The sequence below is a fragment of the Oryctolagus cuniculus genome, chromosome 12 (assembly GCF_964237555.1).
Source record: "Oryctolagus cuniculus chromosome 12, mOryCun1.1, whole genome shotgun sequence".
In the NCBI taxonomy this organism is placed as follows: domain Eukaryota; kingdom Metazoa; phylum Chordata; class Mammalia; order Lagomorpha; family Leporidae; genus Oryctolagus; species Oryctolagus cuniculus.
The window spans coordinates 66,786,412-66,812,095 of record NC_091443.1 but is presented as its reverse complement, the minus strand read 5'-3'; the positions used below and the strand labels follow the sequence as shown (position 1 = coordinate 66,812,095).

At 50.8% G+C, this 25,684-nt stretch overlaps 1 protein-coding gene across 1 annotated transcript in view; it reads left to right on the top strand.

The window, feature by feature from the left end:
* Positions 1-25,684, top strand: part of FRMD5 (FERM domain containing 5) — a 372,357-nt gene that overhangs the window by 335,565 nt on the left and 11,108 nt on the right. The window contains exons 5-11 of the mRNA XM_070054852.1: positions 2,095-2,182; positions 16,446-16,534; positions 19,122-19,185; positions 19,650-19,741; positions 22,289-22,363; positions 22,926-22,994; positions 23,900-24,006. Coding sequence (XP_069910953.1) covers positions 2,095-2,182; positions 16,446-16,534; positions 19,122-19,185; positions 19,650-19,741; positions 22,289-22,363; positions 22,926-22,994; positions 23,900-24,006 — 584 coding nt within the window. The remainder of the gene's footprint in view (positions 1-2,094; positions 2,183-16,445; positions 16,535-19,121; positions 19,186-19,649; positions 19,742-22,288; positions 22,364-22,925; positions 22,995-23,899; positions 24,007-25,684) is intronic.

Here is a 25,684-nt window from a genome sequence, read left to right as displayed (position 1 = left end):
AGAGCCCCCTGGTCTTTGTAAACAGACGCCTTCCCCGTCATTTGTTACAGGATGCACATTGCTGCCCCTGCCAGAGGGATGGAGACACGTGTCAGAGGTGACATCTTGGATGTGTCTGCCCCTCTCCCTGCACAGAGGAGCCTTTGCAAGTTCAAAGTCCCAGGACACTTCCCATTACTATTAGGGAAATAATGACCCCTGGTGGTAAAGCTCGGAATAAACTTGGGCTTGTGTGGAACCTCTAGGTTCGTTCCAAGAAGAGACCTGGGATGTGCTGGAGCTGCCAGCATGTTTTAGATGCCAGAGTAGTGGGAACAGTGCTCCCGAAACCTGGTCTAAGCAGGACCCCCCCCCCCAGGAAATGATGCCCATTTTGAGAGCTCTGGAGGTTTGAGCAGACCCCAGGGGTGAATGGAGCCCACGGGGCCCATGCTCCTCCATGCACAGAATGGGTAGCTCCCTGGGAGGGGCAGTGGTTCTGTTGCCCTTCTGCCACCCTTTCCCTGCCACACAGCATTTTACAAAGACCTCCCTGTGTCTCAGCTGTGCTGGGGGAAGGGAGAAGTTCAGCCTGGCCCTGAGAATGTAAAACTCTGTCTGGGTTTCCATTCTCCAGCTCTAAGGTGAGCTCCAGAGGACACAGACCCTGTACTGCTGATAGATTTCCCAGTGGGTAGCAGTAGAAGCCTGCCTGTCAGGGGGCTGACTGACCAACGCCCCTCCCCCCGAAGAGGGACACCACGGGGCTTCTGGCCCTCAGCCCCCTTGGGTTGCCTCACCTTCCTGCCTTGCACATTACTTCAGACAGATGACAGGTGTAGGAATGAGCAACTTCCACTCCTGTCCTCCAGTCCTCAGAGTTGTCGACCTCAAACTGCCCACTGCTCCGCACACCAAGGCCACCCCTGCACCTGTAGGAAGCACCTGTGCTTTGCCTGGGTTTTGGACCTGTGGTGGAGCCTGATGGTGGCAGCACCGCCAGTTTCTGCCTTGAGCTCGTCAATTCATCTGCTAAAGAGCCAGCTGGGAAGGCAGTGGTGCCAGAGGCCTCCTCTTCAGATGGCTTAGAGCTGGACTGCTTCCTTCCTTTTTCTCTTGCTTCCCGTTCGTGGTCTCTGACCTATGGGCAGCCAGAGTGGCTGTGGAATGTGGGGAGCTCAGCCCTGGCCCACCTGCTTCTCCCCCACATTCCTGTGCTCTTCTGGTAAATAAAGAGGGGTGGGTGTCACAGTAGGGCATCTGGGTCCCTTCTTTGTATTCCAGTCTAGACCACAGACAAGAAACCTGTAGCCGCAACAGCCGGACTACAGATGGGTTTTGTTTGTTCCCTCAGGTGTTACACTGTAACAGAACACGCCATCAGTATCTGTGACTTTTGTTTAAAATAATCACAGGTTTTCACAGTTCTGGACCCTGTGTTCTCTCCTGACTATAATCTCAGAGCTAAGATACAATTGTATTTGTTAGGTGGGCAGTGCACCCCCCCCTTTGCCACAGTCCCCACAACTCCCTGTTGTTCACTCAGCCCAGGTGTTTCTTTGCGTTGCCTGCCTCATCCTGAAGACTTTTGAGCTTTTGACTCTAAACAAGAGTCTCTAAAGGTGTCCTAGAACCAAGCGTGCAGTACATCCCTGGGAAACACTTGGGATGTGTCTCTCCTAGAGCACTTCTTAATAGAGGGTTTACCTCAGAGGAGCCTGGGGGATAGGAAACCTGAAATCATCTTTTTTTTTTTTTTTAAGATTTTATTTATTTGAAAGGGTTACAGAGAAAGGTTGGAACAGAGAGAGAGGGGTCTTCATTTGGTTCACTCCTCAAATGGCCACGATAGCTGGAGATGAGCCGATCCAAAGCCAGGAGCCAGGAGCTTCCTCTTGGTCTCCCAGGTGGGTGCAGGAGCCCAAGGACTTGGAAGGGCTTGGACCATCCTCCACTGCTTTCCCAGGCATATTAGCAGGGAGCTGGATCGAAATTGGAGCAGCTAGGAATCAAACTGGCACCCAGATGGGATGCTGGCGTTGCAGGCCAGGGCTACAACCTGCTGTACCACAGCACCAGGTCCCACCTGAAATAACCTTACTGTCTTCATTCCAGTGGCCAATCACCAGCAACATCGGAGCTGAACTTCTTAAGAAAAGCGCAGACATTGGAGACATATGGAGTGGACCCTCACCCATGCAAGGTAAGGCTTGCAGGGAGACTGTGCTGACCCTGTCTCCTCTCCCGGCCCTTTCAGTGACAGCCAGCGGAAACGTCGCACTTGGAAAACTCTGGATTCCATGCCACACACTCCTGCGGCGCCACCCCAGTGTCAGACGGTCCCAGGCAGCGTCAGTCTAAGTAACACAACTGAAACTGGGCCCCGCCATAGCAGCAGTGGGTAATGTGGTGGAAATGAAGAGAGGAGGAAGATGGCACCACCCCCCCCAACCCATAATCTGGCTTCTCTCCAACAGCCTGTTTTATGGACCACAGTGGTGGAAGCCACTGCCTGGAACTGCCATGGAGTCACACTTAATTCCATTACGTGAAAAGCAGTGCAGGGCCGTGGAGCTGTAGCCCATGAAAACCTCTAATCACACACATAGGTCCCGCGCTTCGTGGCCACGGCCCTCCCCCTGCAACTCCATCCCTGTTCCTTTGACCTGCCTGGTCTCTGCCTCCGTCTCCACATTTCTGCCTCTCAGCGTTAGTGGGGAGGTTCCAGTACTGCCGGTTAAACTGAACCTCGGACTGCTGTGAGAGAGACAGTATCAGCTGGGAGCAGGGTTCTTCCTGATAGGTAAAAGGACACTGTACATGTCACAGGAAGAGTTTAATAACTCCCTACAGCTGCCCTAACAAAGTGGCACAGCCTGGGGAGATGAAACAGCAGAAATTTGCCGTCTCACAGTTCTGGAGGCTGGAAGTCCGAGATGAACTGTGGCCAGGGTGGGTGCCTTCTGATCTGTGCCAGGCCCCTGTGCTCGCCTGTGGAAGGCATCTTCCTGAGACGTCAGTTGGTGATGACCTGATGACCTCATTTTAATTCAGTAGTCTCTGTGCAGATGCTGTCTGCAAATAGGTGACGTGCCGAGATACTGGAACTTAGAACTTTAGCACGTGAATTTCTGAGGGGGTCGTAGTTCAAAGTAAAAACCAAGGAACCAGTGACTTGAGGACAGACTGTTCTTTCCTTTGGACACTAGGTGAGGCGATGGTGATTTTTTTTTCTTGCCTTTGATTTAATATGAACTTCGAGAACATTCTGACACTCTTGGTTGTCCTCCCTACCCTAGCTTCTACCCTCTAGCATGGCCCTGCAAAACAACCTCCATGTTCTTGGGGCCAGTGCTGTGAGAAAACATCATGCCTGTTTCTAATAAAGAATTGATGCATAGGTATTCTGGTTTAGCAAAACTCTCTATGTAACTGCCCTCTGTAGTAGATGTAGTTTAAGCCCCTCCTTCTACCAGCTGTTGAGATGTGTCACCAGGGGACTGGGCAAGATGAGAGCTTTGGGGTTGGCTGGCCCTCGACTGGCCCTGCTCTCCTACTGGGGCCTTTGAATCTTCTTTTTCTTTGTCACTATGAAAGTACCCAGTAGGTGCTCAATAACTGCACTCCCTGAACTGCTGACTCGCTGTAGGACCTTAAAATACAGAGCTGCCTACGGATAGATATGGTCATCAGAAGAAGCTGGATCAGCTCTGCATTTGACTCCAAAGCTGCCTGGTCCCTTTGAGGTCATATGTGGTTACAACTGACCAGAACTGGATGCGGAGTGGCCACTGTTGCCCACAGGGGTCTGGGAGCTGCATGTAGTGGCAGCCAGCCTGGCACCCAGCCCAAATCCATGTGCACCCCCCTCAGCCTTGTGTTGAGTAGGTTGCCCATCACAGGACACAGAAAGGCTGGAGAGGCTGCAGGGAGGAAGTGGCATTCATACCAGGCCCTGTGCAAGACTCAATCCCAGACAGCCTATCACCCAACCCCAGAGAATCAACTCCTGGCAAGAGAAGGGCGGCAGGCTGATGTTTGTGGCGCATGATCCACAGCAGCCCCGCGGAGTCCTTGCACGTTACTTTCTCATACCAACCCTGGAAGGTGGATATTATTTTATAGATAAGAAGGCTGGCATAATGGGAAGCTGAAGTTCACATGGCCCTGAGTGGTAGAGCAAAGATTTGAACTCAAGTCACTTCCCATTGTTAGGGACCCTGGGGAGACCAGAAGTTCCAGGAGAGTTACCATGCGGCGAAGGTGGGAGCAGTCATCTCATCAGGCTTCCTGAGCCCCAGGGCCCTGCTGGAGTCCTGCTGCAGACCTCAGATGTGGTCCCTCAGCTCCTCGCATTCAGCCCTGGTCATGACTTCCTCCACCCTCCCAAGCGAAGCGAACAATGTGGGAGCCTTTACTCTTGTCATTAAGTAGAGTCACTTTGGTGATATGCTACCAAGCACTCTCCTTAATGCTGCTACAAGGAGAGCTGAAATAAGCTGGCGTACTCAGTGTAATAAATACCGATGATTTCTATTAACAGAGGCAATTACTGGGCCCAGGGAATCTGGGGCATGCAGCCCTAGGGAGGGCAGAAGAAGAGGAATCGTTTCGATAATTAAATGAGAGCAGAACAGTGCTTCAGCTGGGCTCTGTTTTCTTGGACTGATTAAGAAGCTGCTGCTCCTATTGTGTACACTGGTGGCTTCTTTCTGCCCAAAGTGGCCTTGTCTGCCCTGGGCCCAGGAAGAGGAACTCCGACAAACTCAGGCTGGGACAGCTAGAGGGCTGTATTAGCTCACTGGCTTGCAGCAATACCCATACCCTAAAGCTGCCAGTCAGACAGCTGCTGGAGGGCAAGGTGGAGCAAACTGCTGGCACCCCAGTGCTGCATCTGTTCCACAGCCCTAACCCCTCACCAGCCTCGATCCACCAGCCTGTTCTATCCAGGTGTGCTGAGCCTGGTTGTCTGTCCTGACTCTCCTGCAAGCCCAGACTGTGGCGCCTTGGACCCTACTAACGAGGCTGCCCTGTTAAAGTTCCTGGAGCACTTAGACCAGTCGAGGCACCCAGCTGGTATCCGGCATTCTTATCGTGAGTCTTGAAAGTGCATTTACTGAGAATGTGCATGGACCAAGCACTTACATACATCATCTTGTGTATTCTTTATATCATCACTGTACCATCCTCATTTTATAATAAGAGTGCTGAGCCCTTGAAGGTACAGATAAGGATAGATAACAGGGACATAAGAAGTCCCCTCTGAGTATGAACTAACATGCCCAACTAACGTGGTGAGGACAGCCCTGAAACTTGGACTTAGAGTTGTCTGTCTCCACGCTATGCTTTTTCAGTTACCATTTATGGTCCCCCTCCTGGGGAGACGGCATCTATTTAGGAACCAAGCATGCCTCACTGCCAATTCTGATGAAGAGGACACAGACCTAGGAGATTACTGGAATCATCATATAAAAATATAAGTTTACCAGTGTGTTCTGCTGTGTGTAGACTAGGAAAAAATTGATTTCAACAGGATCTAGGTAAGATCAACCACCAAAAATAAAATTGCACTATTTTTTCCTCTAGCCCCAAAAGAGGACCATTACTTTCATTATGTAGCCACCTAACCTCCTCTCTGCATAAGAACTTCTTCCTCCATCTTGGCTGGTTGCTTCTGACTCGAGAAAACTAGAATAAGAAAGATCAGAAGTGACTCTCCCATAAGCGAGCCTCTCTTGGTTGTGCTATAAGGCATTGGGTTCGCTGCTGAAATGAAGAATTTGACCAAAGGCACTCAGATGGATCCATTTCCAAGGTGTCAGGGAGCAGCACCAAGCCTCCTGTGGTGCATGGCCTCTTCTTCCATTTCCATCCTAGTTTCTTGTGGCCAAGTTTAAGTTTATTGAAACTGGGTAGTTTTCATAACTGACTGAAGGCTCCTAACCATGGGCTCTTTCAGAAATGGGCCTAGGTGTGTTATAACACATGGAATCATCTTCTCTAAGACCCCTTAAGAATGGTAGAGGCTTCATCTACTACGATTGAATTAGTTTGAGTCATGCCCCCAAGTAGGGGACAGGATGACCCTGAAAACCCAACCACTAAGTGCAGTGGTCCCGACTCATCCTACCCAAGATGTTTGTCCAAGTGGTAGCAGATAGGAGCCTGCTTGGCTTGTATCTCCGGGTGGAACCTGGGAGCTTGGGCAGGGATGCCTAGATGTTCCTGCTTGTAAAAACCATCAATGCTCTGAGGCCCCAGAATCCTCCTCTGGTCAGAATGACGATCTCAGGGTGAACATTTGGTGGTGCTGAATTGAGGCAGGTCCAGTTTGCTGGTGGGTTCCACTGGAACATGTGAATAAATGCAGATCATCCTTCCCCAAGAACGCAGCTGGCCATGCCCTGGCAGTGAGGCATTCAGGCCATCTCCCTAAAGTCAGATGGAATTATTATTTCTCGAAGTTTTTATGATCATCATTTTATGAATGAGAAATCTGAGGTTTGGAGAAGTTAAGTCATAATGCAAGTAAGTAGAGCTGGGGTGCTAAGCTGCGACTGACACTTTTTTTTTTCTATTTATTTTATTTGAAAGGCAGAGTTACAGAGGAGAGAGGGAGGGAGGAAGAGAGAGGATCTTCCATCCACTAGTTCACTCCCCAAATGGCCCCAGTGGCCAGAGCTAAGCTGATTCCAAACCAGGAGCCAGGAGCTTCTTCTGGGTCTCCCACGTGGGTGCAGGGGCCCAAGCACCTGGGCCATCTTCTGCTGTTTCCCCAGGTCATTGACAGGAAGCTAGATTGGAAATGAAGCAGCGGGACTTGAACTGGCACCCATATGAGATGCCGGCTTTGCAAGCAGATGCTTTACCCACTACACCACAGTGCTGGCCCCACAACTGACACTCTACACAAAGGTGAAAAGTTGAAAGCAGTATTTTGTTTGCCTCACAGCCGAGGAAGGGAACTGGATTCTTTGCTCTCTGCTGTAGAGTGAGGCTGGCATCGGGCCATACCTGCAGGGAATCTGTCAGGTGGGAGTTTTTATCCCACCTCCCAGACCCGTTAGTGCCTCGGTCCTCCAAGTCCTGATTTCATGGAACCGGGGGTGGGGGGGTCGGGGGATGAGACAGGGAGGTGGAAGAGCTGAGGAGCAGGTGAGTGCTGCCACTTCTCTCCTCCACCTCATTCCTTTCTATCTTTGTCAACTTGTTATTTTGCACACAAACCACAAGGGCAAGCTGGTAAGAATGACATGGGAGAGGCTGGGGAAGTTCCAGAGAAGGTGTCAGTGTGGCTCCCTGCTTGTGTTTTCATGCCAGCAGGGATGTGAGATTTCTCACTGTCATTCCAAGTCCCGCCCCTCCCTCGTTGCTGAGGCTCCTGTGCCAGAAACCAGCAGACACCAACCCAGCCGCCCGCCACCCCTGCGGACCCAAGTGCTGCGTTCTTGCAGTGACCTTCACCTGCAGCTGTTACATTTGAAGCAGCTTAGAGAATTGCTTTCTTCATGTGAGAGGCTGGGTTAAGATTGCTCAGGGCTCCAGTATTACTTAGTGGAACGATGTGGCTCACTGAGGTTGAGTCCAGTTCACTCCCTGCTCCAGGTGAGCAGTCTGGTCAGGAGGGGCTGCTGCCCACAGCTGCAACTCCTGCCTCCACGTGGAAGCCAGCGCCAACCAGAAAAACCTGGGTGCCCCACCCACCTCATGGGAGGACGTCTCTTTACCCTGGCCAGAGGGACCCCGTCACTGGGATGCCTCCGAGAGCTCTGTGTCGTGGCTTCTGGCCACTTCCCCACCACTCACTGCAGACCCATGGATCACTCAAATCCTCCTCCTCCGTGGTCTGCGAACGACGAGTGGTTTCTCCTTTCTAACTGCCCACAACCTCCTTCCCTAACCAGCAAAAGCTTGAATCCATCAGCATCAGGCAAATAGTTAAATGTTATGTTCTGAAAAATATTTCTATAAGTTCAACAAACCTTGCTGACCAGTAGTAGCTGTGGTATTGATAACAGCATAGCTACTGGCATAACTGGCCACTCACTGGGTGTGACCTATGAGGTAGATATTTTCAACCCTGGTTTTATGATGAGGAGTCTGAAACATGGAGAAATTAATGGCCTGGCCATAGTCAGACAATGGGTGGCAGAGCCAGGCCCCATCCTGAATGGCCTGGCCCAGAGCCCACAGCCCTGTGGTTCTGATGAGGGTGCTCTTCCAGCTCTCACTGTCCGCATGCAGTGGGAGAAGCAGGGGAAACCTTCCCCTGCCTGCATCCTGCCTCCCGCCTCCCGCCTCCCTCCTCTGCTTCTGTCCCCACCGTTTCCAGCCATCCACTCTCTCCTGCAGGCCTGACCTTTGGGTTCCATTCCTCCACCTGTTCCTTCTAGGCCTTTTCTCAGTCTCAGGGGTATTGTAAGACGCCACCCCTGTCATTTTTATTCTTAAGATTTATTTAATTATTTATTTGAAAGAGACAGATCTTTCATCTGCTGGTTCACTCCCCAAATGGCTACAATGGCCAGGGTTAGACCAGGCCAAAGCTTTGTCCAGGTCTCCCAGGTGGGTGCAGGGGCCCAAGGACTTAGGCTATCTTCCAGTGCTTTCCCAGACACATTAGCAGGGAGCTGGATTAGAAGAGGAATAGGGGGCCGGCGCCATGGCTCACTAGGCTAATCCTCCGCCTTGTGGCACCAGCACACCGGGTTCTAGTCCCGGTCAGGGTGCCGGATTCTGTCCCGGTTGCCCCTCTTCCAGGCCAGCTCTCTACTGTGGCCAGGGAGTGCAGTAGAGGATGGCCCAAGTCCTTGGGCCCTGCACCTGCATGGGAGACCAGGAGAAGCACTGGGCTCCTGGCTTTGGATCAGCGCAATGCGCCGGCTGCAGCGTGCTGGCCGTGGCGGCCATTGGAGGGTGAACCAACGGCAAAAGGAAGACCTTTCTCTCTGTCTCTCACTGTCCACTCTGCCTGTAAAAAAAAAAAAAAAAAAAAAAAAAAAAAAAAAAAAGAGGAAGAAGAGGAATAGGGCCAACACTGTAGTGCAGCAGGTTAAAGCCCCAGCCTGCAGCACTGGCATCCCTTATAGGCGCTGGTTCAAGTCCCGGCTGCTCCACCTCCCATCCAGCTCCCTGCTAATGCACCAGGGAAAGCGACAGAGGATGGCCGAAGTGCTTGGGCCCATGCACCCACATAAGAGACCCAGGAGAGGCTCCTGGCTCCTGGCTTCAGATCACCTCAGCTTCTGCCACTGAGGCCATTTGGGAAATGAACCAGCAGATGGAAAACCTCTCTCTCTCTCTCTCTCTCTCTCTCTTTCTTTCTTTCTTTCTCACTGCCTCCCTCTGTAACTCTTTCAAATAAATAATAATAAAAAAAAAAAAGGCAGCTGGGACTCAAACTGGTCCCCATATGGGATGCTGGCATTGCAGACACTGGCTTTAACCACAGCACTGGCCCCCACTCCTGTCATTTTTGTGCTCATTTATATTTCCCCCACTGCAGCCACATGGGCCACTCTAAGCCACCTCATTGTATACACCTTCATCTGTTAGACATTTCCTGCCAGCCTGTTCAGCACCAGTACAGATGTATATGTGTGTACATGTGTGTATATACATACAGATATAGTGAGACCTCCACACTTGAATGCCTGACCTTCTAAACCTATGGTGTCAGGACTTCCAACATGTGGACCCTGCCTGTGTGATGAAGGGAAGGTATCTTGGGGCCCACCCTCCAGCTGAGGTAGGCTGCCTCGTCAAGGCATCCTCTTCCCAACAGCCACCCTCTCCTGACCCAAATCTCTGCTCCATCTGCCGGGTCAGCTCTGGTGCCTCCTGGCAGGAACAGGACCTGGTGCTCAGAGGTTAATCCCCACCACGCAGCACTGCTGAGACAGGAGGAAACCCAGCTGCAGGGCTTTCCAGTGTCTCTGTGCCAGTTATTTTTAAACAGCTTTTGCTGTGCCCTTGGGTTAGTGACTTTGTGCCTGCAGCCAAGTGTTTGAATCACTACAGACACTGAGGAAAGGGCAATAATAACAATGCATTAGGGCCGGCGCCGCGGCTCACTAGGCTAATCCTCCGCCTAGCGGCGCCGGCACACCGGGTTCTAGTCCCGGTCGGGGCGCCGGATTCTGTCCCGGTTGCCCCTCTTCCAGGCCAGCCCTCTGCTGTGGCCAGGGAGTGCAGTGGAGGATGGCCCAGGTGCTTGGGCCCTGCACCCCATGGGAGACCAGGAAAAGCACCTGGCTCCTGGCTCCTGCCATCGGATCAGCGCGGTGCGCCGGCCGCAGCGCGCCGGCCGCGGCGGCCATTGGAGGGTGAACCAACGGCAAAAGGAAGACCTTTCTCTCTGTCTCTCTCTCTCACTGTCCACTCTGCCTGTCAAAAAAAAAAAAAAAAAAAAACAATGCATTAAGCAGAAATGTTTACAAAACACATAGTTTATTCCCTGGGCCCAGATGCCGTCAATACAAACCTGACTCTAAGAGTCCATTTTTATTTTTATTTATTTATCTGTTTTTTTGGTGGAAAGGAATGGAGAGAGGGAGAAAGAGAAAGAGACAAAGAGTATTCCCATCTGCTGGTTTACTCTCCAAAGTCCCACTGTGTCTCAGGGCCAGTCATTCCAAGTCCTGCCCCTCCCTGGTGGCTGAGGCTCACATGCCAGAAACAGAAGGTCTTTTTAACTGACTAGGTTCATTCAGCATGGCCTCCTCTTTTCTGTTTTACTGATTTTTGTAATAAGGGAAAATAATTTTCTGAAGAGATGATTAAATTTTCCCAAAAAATTTTAGTCTTTTTGTTTATTTGTTTTTCCCAAAAACCTTTTATTTAAGTAATATAAACTCCATGTTTCATAAGTATAACTTTAGGAGCATAGTGATTCTTCCCACTGTTACCCACACTCCCACCCATCCTCCTTCTCCCTCTCCTATTCCCATTCTTAGTTTTCACTAAGATCTATTTTCTCTTTTTTATATATATTTTTCAGTTGCCCTTAGTCCTTCCATTTATTTTTTTAAAGATTTTATTTATTTATTTACTTATTTGAGAGGTAGAGTTACAGACACAGAGAGGGAAAGACAGAGAGAAAGGTCTTCCATCTGCTGGTTCACTCTCCAAGTGACTGCAATGGCTGGAGGTGAGCCAATCCAAAGCCAGGAGCCAGGAGCTTCTTCCTGGTCTCCCACACATGTGCAGGGGCCCAAGCACATGGGCCATCTTCTTTTTCTTTCCTAGGCTATAGCAGAGAGCTGGATCGGAAGTAGAGCATCTGGGACTACAACTGGTGCCCACATGGGATGCTGGCACTGCAGGCAGAGATGTAGCCCACCATGCTGCAGTGCCAGCCCCTCTATTTTCAATTAATTTATACACAAATGGGCCAGCACCGCAGCTCACTAGGCTAATCCTCCACCTTGCGGCGCCGGCACACCGGGTTCTAGTCCTGGTTGGGGCACCGGATTCTGTCCCGGTTGCCCCTCTTCCAGGCCAGCTCTCTGCTGTGGCCAGGGAGTGCAGTGGAGGATGACCCAGATACTTGGGCCCTGCACCGCATGGGAGACCAGGATAAGTACCTGGCTCCTGCCATTGGATCAGCGCGGTGCGCCGGCCGCAGCGCGCCAGCCGTGGCAGCCATTGGAGGGTGAACCAACGGCAAAAAGGAAGACCTTTCTCTCTCTGTCTCTCTCTCTCACTGTCCACTCTGCCTGTCAAAAAAAAAAATATATATATATATATACACAAATGATTAACTCTGTGCTAAATAAAGAATTCAACAAACTGTATTAAAAAAAAAAAAAACTTGCTCCTCAGTAGTTGAAACAAGGGCTGTTCAAAGTCATTGCATCTTAAAGTGTCAATTTCACTTTCAACAGATTACCTTTTAGGTTCTCTGTTATCACAGATCAGGTATCACAGATAAGGTAATTGTCCTTTTGGGACTGGCTTATTTCATTAAGTATAATGTTTTCCAGTTTCATCCATTTTGTTGCAAATGACAAGGTTTCATTTTTTTTTACTGCTGTGTAGTATTCCATGGTGTATATATCCTATAATTTCTTTATCCAGTCTTAAGCTCTTCAGTTGAGGAACATTTGTGTTGATTCCATATCTTAGTTGTTGTGAATTGAGCTGCAATAAACATGGGGGTACAGATAACTCTTTCATATGTTGATTTTATTTCCCTTGGGTAAATTCCAAGGAGTGGGATCACTGATCTGTATTCAGGTTTCTGAGATATCTCCATACTGTCTTCCACAGTGTCTGTACCAGTTTACATTCCCATCAACAGTAGATTAGGGTGCCTTTTTCCCCACATCCTCACCAGCACTGTTTGCTGATTTCTGTATGAAAGCCATTCTAATGGGGGTAAGGCGAAACCTCCTTGTGGTTTTGATTTGCATTTCCCTGATGGCTAGTGATCCTGAGTATTTTTTCATGTATCTGTGGGCAATTTGGATTTCCTCTTTTGAAAAATGTCTGTTTAAGTCCTTTGCCCATTTCTTAACTGGGTTGTTTGTTGAGTTTCTAGATCTCTTTATATATTCTGGATAGTAATCCTTTATAAATTGCATAGTTTTCAAATAATTTCTTCCATTCTGTCGGTTGCCTCTTCACTTTGCTGAGTGTATCCTTTACAGTGCAGAAGCTTCTCAATTTGATGCAATCCTATTTGTCCATTTTGGCTTTGTTTGCCTGTGCCTCTGGCATCTTTTCCAAGAACTCTTTGCCTATGCCAGTGTCCTGCAAAGTTTCACCAATATTCTCTAATAATTTGATGGTATCAGGTCTTAGATTTAGGTCTTTAATCTATTTTGAGTAGATTTTTGTGTCAGATGTAAGGTAGGAGTCTTGCTTCATACTGTATATGGAGATCCAGTTTTCCCACACCATTTGTTGAAGATACTTTTCTGCTCCAGGGATTGGTTTTAGCTCCTTTGTCAAAGAAAAGTTGGTTGTAGATGCATGGGTTGATTTCTAGCATTTCTTTTTTTTTAAAGATGTATTTTATTTATTTTAAAGACAGAGTTACAGAGAAAGGCAGAGACAGAGAGAGAGAGGTCCTCCATCTGCTGGTTCATCCCCTAGATGGCTGCAACGGCCCAAGCTGCACCAATCCAAAGCCAAGAGCCAGGAGTCTCTGTTGGGTCTCCCATGCAGGTGCAGGGGCCCGAGGCTATCCTCCACTGCCTTCCCAGGCCATAGCAGAGAGCTGGATTGGAAGAGGAGCAGCTAGGACTAGAATTGGTGCCCATACAGGATGCTGGTGCCTCAGGCCAGGGCCTTAACCCACTACGCCACAGCACCAGCCCCATTTCTGGCATTTCTATTCTGTTCCATTGTCCTATAGATCTGTTTTTGTACCAGCACCATGCTCTTTTGATTATAACTGCCCTGTAGTATGTCTTGAAATCTGGTATTGTGATGCTTCCGGCTTTGTTTTTGTTGTATAAAATTGTTTTAGCTGTTCAGGGTCTCCTGTGTTTCCATATGAATTTCAGCATAATTTTTTCTATATCTGAGAAAAATGTCTTTGGTATTTTGATTGGTATTGCATTGAATCTGTAAATTGGTTTTGGTAGTATGGACATTTTGGTGATATTGATCCTTCCAATCCATGAATATAGAAGATTTTTTCCATTTTTTTTTTGTGTGTGTGTGTCGTCTTCTATTTCTTTCTTTAATGTTTTGTAATTCTCATTGTAGAGATCTTTGACGTCCTTGGTTATATTTATTCCAAGGTATTTGTGTTTTTTTTTTTCAGCTATTATGAAGGAGATTGATCTTAGAAGTTATTTTTTTAAAGATTGATCTATTGGCTGGCGCCATGGCTCATTAGGCTAATCCTCCGCCTTACGGCGCCAGCACACCGGGTTCTAGTCCCGGTCGGGGCGCCGGATTCTGTCCCGGTTGCCCCTCTTCCAGGCCAGCTCTCTGCTGTGGCCAGGGAGTGCAGTGGAGGATGGCCCAAGTGCTTGGGCCCTGTACCCCATGGGAGACCAGGATAAGTACCTGGCTCCTGCCATTGGATCAGCGCGGTACGCCGGCCACAGCGCGCCAGCCGTGGCGGCCATTGGAGGGTGAACCAACAGCAAAGGAAGACCTTTCTCTCTCTGTCTCTCTCTCTCACTGTCCACTCTGCCTGTCAAAAAAAAAAGATCTATTTATTTGAAAGGCAGAGTTCCAGAGAGAGAGGAGAGAGAGAGTAAGAGAGAGAGAGACAGACAGACAGGTTTTCAACCCACTGGTTCACTCCCCAAATGACTGCAATGGCCAGAGCAGGGCTGATCCAAAGCCAGGAGCCAGGAGCTTCTTTCAGGTCTCATATACATGTGCAATGTCCCAAGGACTTGGGTCATCTTCTACTGTTTTCCAGGCCATAGAGAGAGCTAGATCAGAAGTTGAGCAGCCAGGATTTGAACCAGCACACATATGGGATGCTGGCATTGCACGCAGTGGCTTTACCCACTATGCCTCAGTGCCAACCCTGTTCTTAAAAGTTCTTTCTTGGCCATGACATTGTCTGTGTATACAAAGACTATTGATTTTTGTGTGCTGATTTTATATCCTGCCACTTTACCAAACTCTTCTATGCATTCCAGTAGTCTCTTAGTGGAGTCTTTTGGATCCCCTGTATATAGAATCATGTCATCTGCAAATAGAGATAGTTTGACTTCCTCCTTCCCAATTTGTATGCCTTTGATTTCTTTTTTCTAGCTTAACAGTGTCGCTCCCCGTTTTCGTGGAGGAACGACACAGGACCCTGCGCTGTTCTTTCGTCTGCTCGGCCCTCCCCGGGTTTGCTGCTGGTTCTTCCCGGGTTGGCTACTGTCCCTTCCACCTCCGTGGAAGGGCAGTTCCCCCTGGCCACATTCCCCACTTCCGCAGGGGAGCGGCATACCGCCGGCCGGTTCTCTCGGGGGCTGCACGGGTTCCCTTAGATGTTCCCCATAGATGTTCCTGGTGCATGCCGTCTCTCTCCTCCTTTATAGTCCTCCTCCGCCAATCCCAACTCGGCTGCCCACACGCCGAGTACGCTGCTCTCCTCCAACCAGGAGCAGGTCCTACAGTTCCTTGGTTGAACTGGAGGCAGCTGTGTAGAAGCCTCTTTCTTCTCTCCCAGCGCCATATTGTGGGAGAGCAGATGCATAGAATAAGTCTTAATTCCAGTAACAATATAGTCCGAGTTGCTCCCCACAGTGGGAGAGCAGATGCATAGAATAAGTCTTAATTCCAGTAACTTAGTCTAGTCCGAATTGCTCCCCACAAACAGCTCTGCTAAAACTTCCAGGACTCTATTGAATATCACTGGTGAGAGTGAGCATCCTTGTCTGGTTCTGGATCTCAGTGGAAATGCTTCCAGCTTCTCCCCATTTAATGAGACACTGGCAGTGGGTTTGTCATAAATTGCCTTGATTGTATTGAGGAATATATCCAGTTTGCTTAGTTTTCATCATGAATGGGTCTTGTATTTTATCAAATGCTTTCTGTGCATCTAGAGATAACCATATGGTTTTTGTTCTTCAGTTATTGATGGTGATGTTTTACATTGATTGATTTGCAAATGCTGAACCATCCTTGCATACCAGGGATAAATCCCACTTGGTCCAAGTGAATGATCTTTCTGATGTGTTGTTGGATTCTTTTGGCTAGTATTTTGTTGAGGATTTTTGCATCTATTTTTGCCAGGGAAATTGGTCTGTAGTTCTCTTTCTCTGGTATCTTTTTCAGGTTTAGGCATTAAGGTGATGCTGGCTTCATTGAAGTTTGGGAGGATTTCCTCACTTTGGTTTGTTTTGGGTAGCTTGAGAAGAATTGGAATTAGTTCTCCTTTAAATATCTGGTAGAATCCAGCAGTGAATTGGCATGGCATTTTCAAGATTCACCTGTGTTGTGGCATGTGTCAGTTCCTAATTCTTTTGTGCTCATGAATAATATTCCATCATACCATAACATACTGCGTGTTCATTCATTGATCAGTTGATGAACACAGTCCACTGGAAGATGGACGGGTTGTTTCCATCATCGGGCTGTTACAAGTGGTGTCAATGTTAACATTCATGAGCGTGGACATATTTTCAGTTGTCTCGGTGCCTATCTAAGTGTAGACTTGCAAATGTAATCGTCACTGTGTTTAATAATTTGAAGAACTTCACAGCTATGTGATCCTCGCTGCAAGGCACACGCTTTGGCCCTTCTCTTGGGCTGTTCCCAACAACTTTCTTAAGTAGCTGCCCTTGCGGTCCACTGCTCGCAGGTAAGGACACCGAGGCTCAGGAAGGCCTTGCCTGCAGTCACACAGCTGGCAAGGGGCAAGGCTGGGACCCGCACTATGGTCTTGTGATTCCAAATGCCATGGACGTGCCTGTGTAACCAAGCGCCCACGTTGCCTATGAGCAGTTCCCCTTTCACCTCGTGCCTGCCTCCCCCTGATGAGAAGTCTTTCTGTGCTGCAGGATGTGTCAGGAAATGCTGCCTTTCTGGCCTTCACACCTTTTGGGTTTGTGGTTCTTCAAGGAAACAAGAGGGTCCACTTCATTAAATGGTGAGTGTCTTCATTTCCAAACCCAGCTCCTTTTACCTGGGGAGGGGCTCCGGTTCCCACGTCCTTTGTCTGTGATCAGGCAGTTATGGCTCAGAGCCCTCTCCAAAGCCTCGCATTGGTAACGGTGATTCACGAAGGTAGAGCCTCTTCCTAGGGATCCTGCTCTTCCAAAGGGGTGTCCCTGAGAGCCAGCACCCTCTCCCGAGAGAGAAAGGTTGGGGATGTTTGATTTGTGGGGAGGATGAGGCCTGGGCTGGTGCAGATGTGAGGATAGCGAAGTGTCCATGAGAACTGAGTCCTTGGAGCTGTCACCTGCTGAGGACTGTGACCCTTGGGGCAGAGGGAAGTCACCTGTCACTCTGGCAAGATACCCTCCTCAGACCCCCCCCCCCAACTGTGAGCATTTTGTCTCCAAGAGCTCCCAGGTTGCTCTGTCTCACCCCTGTGCATCTTCACAGCGTCCTCTGCTCCAGCAGCCACTGCCCACTCCCCGTCCCTTCCCACCTCTAGCAGGCCACAGCACCGACTGGAGCCACAGCTACTTTGAGCTGCTTCCCTCTCTGTTTCTTCTGGGATTTGCTCTGCCGCATGGCTGTAGGTGTGGACTCTGGGCATCCGGAAAACCCTGCTGCTCGCTGGCCCGTGCACACATGGCAGCCTCATCAGAATATATTGCATGTTCTGCGAAGGCCCTGTCTCTTCTCCTCCTCCTTGGGCCTCCTCTCAGCTGGCCTGCTCCTCCTGCAGGCTTAGATGAGTGGCTTCTCTGTCCAGCGGAGCTCTGCCTTGGTTCCTTTGCCTTCTCCAGAGCCTTCATGAGCAAGCTGAGTGCCGGCTGGCTTCCTGTAAACTTCCTTCTGGGGGCACAGCAGGCACCTCGCCGCCTGTGCCCTTAGCACCCTGACCGAGCCTGTGAATGGGCACCGCCTTTCCAACCCACATGACCCTCCTAGGAATGGCAGTGCCAAGATCAAGGCGAGTGCTGCGGAAGCCACCCCTCTGTCACGCACAGCCAGTGCCTTCCCCTGCAACAGCAACCCCCTCACCAGGCAGTCAGCTGCCCCGGCGTTAGCCAGGCACGCCTCTTCCCAGGCTCCCTGCATGAAGATGTGAGGTTTGGGGTTTCCTACCCGACCAGATACTTTTCAGAAAAAGACAGTGAGCAGGAACAGGCCTCAGGAGGAGCACCTGCCACATGGACACATTGGACTGCTTGATGTTCCTGAGCCCAGATCCCAGGCCACATTCTGGCTGGCTGCCTCTCTCCTGAGGTCTCTTAGCTAGAAACAAGTAGGATACACCTGTTACAAACACTTGTAGTCCCTAAGTTACCCTTATCCCTCTGGAAGCCATGATGCCCGCCCCACCCCACATGTATTTAAGAGACGGATGATTGATTGGGAAGGAAGGAAACAGGAAGGAAGGCTGTGTGGTTTGGATTGGTGGTCAGAAGTAGCACACTCAGCCATGATTTCCAGGATCACAGAGAACAAGTAATTTTCCTGTTCCCTGAGTTTTGTCTGGCAGTAAATTGGGGTGCATGGTTCTTACTACCTTTCTACTACTTCGTAGGACTTGGAAGAAATCTCCCCAGAAATTACAGAGATGCCAAGTGGAGGCAGGTGTGCACGATCAGACCACCTTAGGTAGATGGGTGAAAAAAACAGTGGCTTCAGTGAGCCGGAGGGCAGCTGTACTCGGCAGAGAGGAGGGAAGCGAGGGGTGACCGATGCCGAGGCCTGGTTCTCTGGCTCTCAGGGACATCCACCTGCAGTCTGGGAGTTTTTCCATTTTGTAAATGTAACCAAGGCTGAGAGCAGCATGTGGAGGTGAGGTCTAGGCCGTGCCATGTACAGTAACCATGTCACTTCTTCTGATTTGTGTCTGTCCCGGGGTGACATACCCCAGTATCCTGTTTGCCTCTTTTACTGCAGCCATTCACTGGGCTGGTGGCTTCAAGGATTTTTCTACAATTACCCCTAAGCCCCTTTCCTGGTCAGTACGCTGCATGACTGTTCATGTAATCTGTCCTCTCTCTTTGGTATGTTGCCCCGCCCCTCCCTGAGACTGTTTGACATTCATCTGCATTAAACTGCATTTTCCATCCAGTGGCACAGTCACCTAAAAGACTCAGCTCCCTCAGAACCTGGTTGCATTGTTTTTTTTTTTTTTCGTTATTTGCTGTATCTTGAACTTGGCCTCATCAGCTGTCTGTGGCATCTTATGTTTGACAGTCTGTCCAGATAATGCACCTGTGTTATGAACCAAATCCTGAAATGACCCCAGACACTCTCCTAGACTCACTTTCCACGCAGATGTTTCCCTTTTGCAGCCACTGTTGATGAGCCCGAAATCCTCCTATCACCCTATTATTTTAGTGTGATTGACCAGAAAACTGTGGACTGAACTGTTCCAACAACTGTTCTCTAAGGCCACTGCGCTGCTGTCTTGTTTCAGTTCTAATTTTGGCTAAAATTGTGTCTGTGCCTGGAGCCCCTTCCAGTCGGGGTGGGCTGTGCATCTACGAGACTTAGCTGTGAACACACAGCCCACAGTGAGGTGACAGCTGCTCTGTTTGTACTTCTAGGAATGAGGTGACCAAGCTGAAATTTGAAGGGAAAACTTTCTATTTATACGTAAGTCAGAAAGAGGTGAGTGCTGGCTTCCTTCTCTTCAGGGGCAAAGGGATGAATGGTTCCAGATGGCCAGAGCCCAGCCTGAGGGGTCCAGGTAGAGCCAGGCCACCTGCATGCTCAGCCAAGACCAAGGTCAGGAGCTGGAGGTGAGGCACAAAGGGGTGGGAAGGCCCTGGAACACGGAGCTTCCTCAGGGGTGCCGACAGCACCCAGAGGTTACACCCAAGGACCCCTACCCCCAAGAAATGTCAGAGTAAGGTTCTTTTTCTTCACATGGGAATCCCACGTGGCACTTTTTCACCAACGGCTCTCTCTCCTGGTTCAGCCTGAGCCAGTCGAGACACCCTCCGTTGGACCTGCCAGGTGTGAAATGGCAATGCACAAAACAGCCTCACCCCAGCAGCTGGCATTGACCAGGGCTCCACCATCCACGTCTGCATCCACAACTCGGCCATTTTCATGTGGATTTTTTTTTTCAGGAAAAGAAAATTATTCTCACATATTTTGCACCCACTCCAGAAGCCTGCAAGCACCTCTGGAAATGTGGAATTGAGAACCAAGCCTTCTACAAGTGAGTGGACACATGCGACGTGGACTGCCTTTAGCAGAACCAGAGTCCCAAGGGCTACGTTTATCGGGGACAGGGACAGGCAGACTTTGAGGAGTGTTGAGAAAGAAGATGAAATGACAAGGCTGGACTTCAGAGCAAAACGCAGGCTCCTTTAAGGGCATCAGCTGTACCCCTGGAGCTATGTACAGCCCAGAGAACCTCTGCGTGTTTTGGAGGCAGGGCTTGGCCCAGAAAAAGCCAATCCATGTCTGACATGAATCAAGCCAGCCCTGGGAGGCCAGAGCTGTCCCAGAACACAGCAGCTCCACCATGAACCAGCCCAGGCCTTAGAGAGACTCTTGGGTCTTGGGTCTGCTTCGTGGTGGGTGCCCAGTGCTGAGCTGAGGTTGATACCAACCCCTCACTGGCAAAGCCCAAGGGCCCAGGAGCCTGGGTTGCAGTAACTGGAGGTGGGGAGGGCCAAGCTGTTACTAAGAAACCGGATCTCTCTCTCTCTCTCTCTAACCAAAGGATTTGAATGTATATGAGGCTTTTGGGTTCAGTTTTCTTTCATTGAGAAATGGCTATAAAAGCATTAGTGAGCACAGAAATGGCCCATCATGAAACCAGGGTGATGCTAAGTGAAGTATGTTTCACTAAACCCTTTGGTCTTGTTTTAAAAATAGAAGACATAATAAGATGTACCTAATCAGGACAAGGCAAGCCAGAATGCGCCATCTCTTCTACCGGGGTAATCCTCACAGGCCACGTCCTCCCTGAAGGCAGCTGAGCCTACCCGGAGACGAGACGTCCTCCTCCTGGGAACAGACTCTGCTCCCTGGCCACTGCTGTGGTCGCCTCTGGGTTACTGGAGCCACAGCCCCCCAGGCTGTTTCTTGGTCGAGCTTTCTGAATTGCTTAGTACTCACCACGCATTTGATACCAGCACCAGGGTTAAACCGAATGGGCAGCTGGACTCTAACCTGAGTGGACATTCTTCTCCAGAAGACACTCAGGAGAGACTCTGGCATGGACACACTGACCCGCTGCCAAGGCCCTGCTGTCCAGGGAAGGCCAAGAACACCTCTTCATTTTGCTGCCGCCTGCCCTTTGCCTGCAAGGACAGAGTTCAGGCGTGGCCACTTCCACAAGCTGAAATGCAAACCCCTGCTTGTGGAGCTCAAGAGCAGCCCGGGAAGGATGGGGCCCAGCGGAGAGGGGGCAGGGCAGATAAAGGCCTGGCCCACCCTGAGCTCTCGCTGCCCCAGCGATGCTAGATTTGGAAGCATTCTCTTTCCCTGTGCCAAAGGATCTAAGGCAGATGGAAGCAATCTCCTTGCCTCGTGTTTTTCCCTGCCTCCAGCAGCACTCCTGAAGGCCCTTGTTTTTGGATCCGTGTCATGGAGCAGAAGCATACTTCTGAGCCTGTGACCAAATTCAGTTTCAGCGCTTGCCGCTCATACCCGGTCCTGGCAGCATGCACGCTGGAGCTCAGCTTCTTTTCCAGTGTTTCCATTGCCGCCTTAATGTAACCGTTAAAAGCCCCTCGCCTGGGCCAGGCCTCGCCTCAGCATCTCTCACACCCGGTCCCCAGGCCCACCTTTAGGTGAGTGCCTTGAAGGGAGAGAGGCCAGAGCCCAGGACATGCTCGGCCAGAGGGCGAGTGGGCCTCCTGGAGCCAGGACAGTTGGGAATGTCTCTCCCTGGGGCTCTCCACAGGCTGTGGGACAGTTCCCTGCATATCACCGCCCGCTCATGCCAGAGGTTTGCAGAGCTGGATGGTTCCTGGCTGGTAGTGCCGTAGGCTCCTTGGGCACATTGCAGTAGCGATCTGGGCAGCTGCCTAAGCTTCCTTGTCTAAGAAAGAGCTGAAGGGGTCAGTGGGCCCCCCCCCCCAGGGGGATGGTTTATAGTGCCCGTGACCTCCCAGAGCCTCCACATCAGCTGTGTGTGGCCCCAAAGGTGACAGTAAATTGGATTCTAGGGAAGGGAGGTAGCTCCAAATTCAAATAAATGAAGGAACTTTTACTAAAGTTCAGCTGGTTTCTTCACTGCAGGACTTGGCAGTCTTAACTATAGAGCACTGTAGGACCCTCCACCAGGGAAATGGGACAGGAAGCGCAGCCTCGGTCTCCTCCACCCACAACTACCCAGACACGGACTTGAGCACAAATACTAGACTGGACGAAACCCGAGATCAAGCAGTCCCAGCCCCTTCGTGTTACAGATCAGAACACCGAGGCTGCACACGGCTAACAAGTAGCCGGCTGGGATTAGAGGTGGCATTCTGCTGTTCCCCTGGCATTTACTCCCCCATAGCCCCCGGTGAGTCCCGCAAAACAGCTGTGGGGAGCCTCCCTTCTGACATTACAGGGGACTTCCACATGGTGGGCCCAGCTCTGAGGCAGGAAGGCAGCGGGCTGTCAGCCCAGCCCTTGAGACCAGCGTGCGCTGTGAACCGGGCCTTCTGGGTGGAGTCCCCCTGTAGCCCTTGGAAGGAACTGGGAATGCGCTGCCCTAGCCCTGGCGAGGCGGTTTCAGGCCGTGTGTCGCTTTGCCTTGCTGCAGGCTGGAGAAGTCGAGCCAAGTCCGCACGGTGTCAAGCAGCAATTTATTCTTTAAAGGGAGCCGGTTCCGATACAGGTAAATAATGACAGTAAGTAAGTGCATGGATCCACTCTCAGACCTTTCTCTGGAGAACAGGCAGGCAGTGGTCCTTTTCCTTGAGGACAGAGACTGGGGAATCCCAGAGAGACCTGAGCCCTGCCACCTAACCCCATCACTATTTCTTTCCTTCCCTACAGTCATCTGTAGGGTCTCAAAGATGTGTCTTCTCCTTTCCACAGCAGCAAAATGAGAACTATGACAGTGACCCCCCCCCCAACGTCTCACTGTCTAAAGGGTGTGTGTGTGTGTGTGTGTGTGACATTAGTGGGCCACACTGGGCAGTGAAGACAGAATCTCAGAACGCAAGATCCAGGGAATGCGGGGATGGAGAGCCCTCTAGGACAGGCTGCCGGGACACTTTACTGCTCTTCACCCTGGCAAGCAGGCCCTTCTCCATGACCAGTACATCGGGGCAGGGCAGGCCCAACAGGCCTTGCTTGTCCCAGTTCAGCCAAAGCGTCGGTGATCTTGGAAAGGAGCCCCGTCAGGGAACACTGGCTCATTTCTTGCTGCTTGTTTTTCATGATACTCCCTACAGCGGGCGAGTCGCAAAGGAAGTCATGGAGTCGAGTGCCAAGATCAAACGGGAACCACCAGAAATACACAGGTAGGCTGCCCAGGCGTCCCCCAGAGCCACTTCCAGCTTAGACCCAGAATCTGAAGATGCAGAATCTTGGGTACTGTGAAGCTCGGGGACACCATAGCTACCACCAGGCCAGGGGTGTAGGGCTGGAGGAGGCTGAAGAAGGGGTGGAGAAAGCTCTCAGCTAAAGCAGTGGCGAGCAGGCACTGACCCCTATAGAGAGTGAGGCAGGGAAGGCTACTGTAGACAGCAGAGCAGACCCAGGCCGCCCTGCTCACGAACACTCCTCTGCCTTTCCAAGACTTTACATTGGTTACAGACCATGGAAGACGTATCCCAGCCGATTTCATTATAGGAAGTCAGGGACAGGCCATCGCCCTGCCACGGTGAATCTAAAATAGTTTAGGGATCTATACTTCAAATATATCTAAATTGCATTTCCAGAAGCCTGTCTTTAAGAACCTGCTAAGACCCAGAAAGAATATGAGTGGCCAAGAAGTCTAGGATTTGCCAACCAGCCTTCGCCTCTGGGAATGGTGGGAACACATGACTCCCCTTTCACGGTCTCTGCTGGAAGTCGGATGGGCTGGTGTTCAGGCACATCTGCAGGAGTCCTGCTCAGCCTGGAACTCTCCTCCCTGGCAGTCCTGCCCCATGTAACCAGTGGTACTGTTACTACCCGCTCCCCTGACACACACACACACAGCTCAAGTGAGCCTGAGATTTAAGGAAGTGAAGAGTTTTAAAGCAGACTCTGACTGGGACCCAGTGGCCAAGGACAAAGAGAAGATATTAAAGGGTTTTTGGTTTTTCTCTTAAAAAAGACCAAAACTTAATGTAGCCAGGCAATGCTAGTAGCCAGCACTCAACTCCAGGCCCTACCACATTTGTCTGTGCACTGGATTAACGTGGATCATCCTTAACCTCAGAGCCGGGATGGTTCCCAGCCGGAGCTGTCCCTCCATAACGCACGGCCCGCGGCTGAGCAGCGTCCCCAGGACCCGCAGGAGAGCCGTCCACATCTCCATCATGGAAGGTGAGCCTGAGCCCCCGCAGGTGACTGCTGGGTTCCTCTGGGGGAGGCTGATTGGCTTCAGAGACAGCGGCAATTTCAGAGAAAGAGCCCCAGGGGCAGGTGGAAGGATCTGCCCTGTGGATGGGAATTCAGCTGGCTGTGCCTGGAAGGGCTCCCACCCACACCTGCTGTACCGTTGATGAGGGCTTGAGAACTCAGAGTACTGGGTTAGCCCTTAGGTTTGTCTGTCAACTCAAGGGACCAGCCGGGTCCCACGCAGTTCTGAAATTGCTCTCCCATTTGTTTTCCTGATCTAACTAATCAGCATGGCTGAGAGTTAACTGTCCTGAGCTCTCGGTTCTGGCACGTTCCAGTAGCTGCTACCACCTTCTGCTTCAGTTGTAGAACCCTGTCCTGTTGGATCCTGAATTCCATGCCTCTGTCTCCAGAAACGCAGTACGCCCATCACTGCCCAGCCTTCCCTCCCTCTGGGCGAGACCGAGGTGGGGAGAGATCTGTGCGTCTTCACTGAAGTAGATACCCCAGCTGCTGAGGCCAACAACTTGTTCTGTAGTAGCTAAAACTCTTAGATGATCTGGAAATACTGCCCTCTAGCTGTCACCACTGACCCAGTGTGCTCACAGGCTGCAAATGCGTGTAGAGTTGAGAGCTTTCATTCCCAAAGATGCTGTTTTTCAAAGACCTCGGATCGCAAATAGCAGGAAACAGCAGCAAGATTGCTTCAAACCTGTCTCTGTTCTGGTGTGAATGGGGTGAAAACTGGGGTGGGAGCGCTGCTTGTTAATGAAAAAGAACTGCACAGGTTAGCAAGGATGTCGTGTGTGATTGCCTGGCTCAGGTTGGAGATGCCAGGACGTATCCCTGTGAGCGGGAGCCCCTGCGTCACCTGAGTGTGGTGTGCAACTCCAACCAGTCTAGGGGTTGTAAGCTCTGGCTAGACAGCTGCCATCAAGTTACTTAATTATTTGAGTATCTTAATTGCTCCATTTGTAGAGTCGAGTCGCATTCTTTGCCTCCCTCGTGGGTCGCCAGGGAGCTCATGTATGAAGCAGTACTTACTAAAGGGATGAGACAGTGCACAGCCTGGTCAGAAGTCAGAGATGAGGTTCCAGTAGGAGCTCTTCCTGTGCTCCTGGGGCAGCAGCTTCACCTCGCAGCCTACTGCCGCCCCTGCGGGACGGAGCGGGGTGCAGAAGAGGCCTCGTGAACCACCAGGCACGGTCACCGGGCCACCTCTGAAGTGACGCTGATCTGACCGGCATCAGACAGTCCCCTGACGCATCCTCTCATCGCAGGCTGAGCTGCAGGACTGTGTGTGTCTCTCCCCTGACCTCTGCTCTCAGAGTGTACATTTCCGGGAGGTGAAATGAGTTTAGCAGCGGCTGAACTTGCTTGCTCTCTGTGGGCTTTCTTCCCATCTATCCTGAGTCCGAAGCCTGCAGGTTAAAGCACAAGCTTGTACAGCAAGTTGGGACAACGGTCAGTCCAGCACTAATGCAGGATGTAAAACAGGAGAGGCGTCTCCTACCTACACACCATGTGGAGGAATGGCCGTGAGGTCGGCATTCCCCGGAGAGTGCTGGCGCTGTGGTGCATTTGGTTCAGCTGCCAAGCCGGCTGGCAGCACTCGGGCGGGGACAGTAGGCCCCAGGCGCCCCTAAGGTAGACTGTGAGGCTG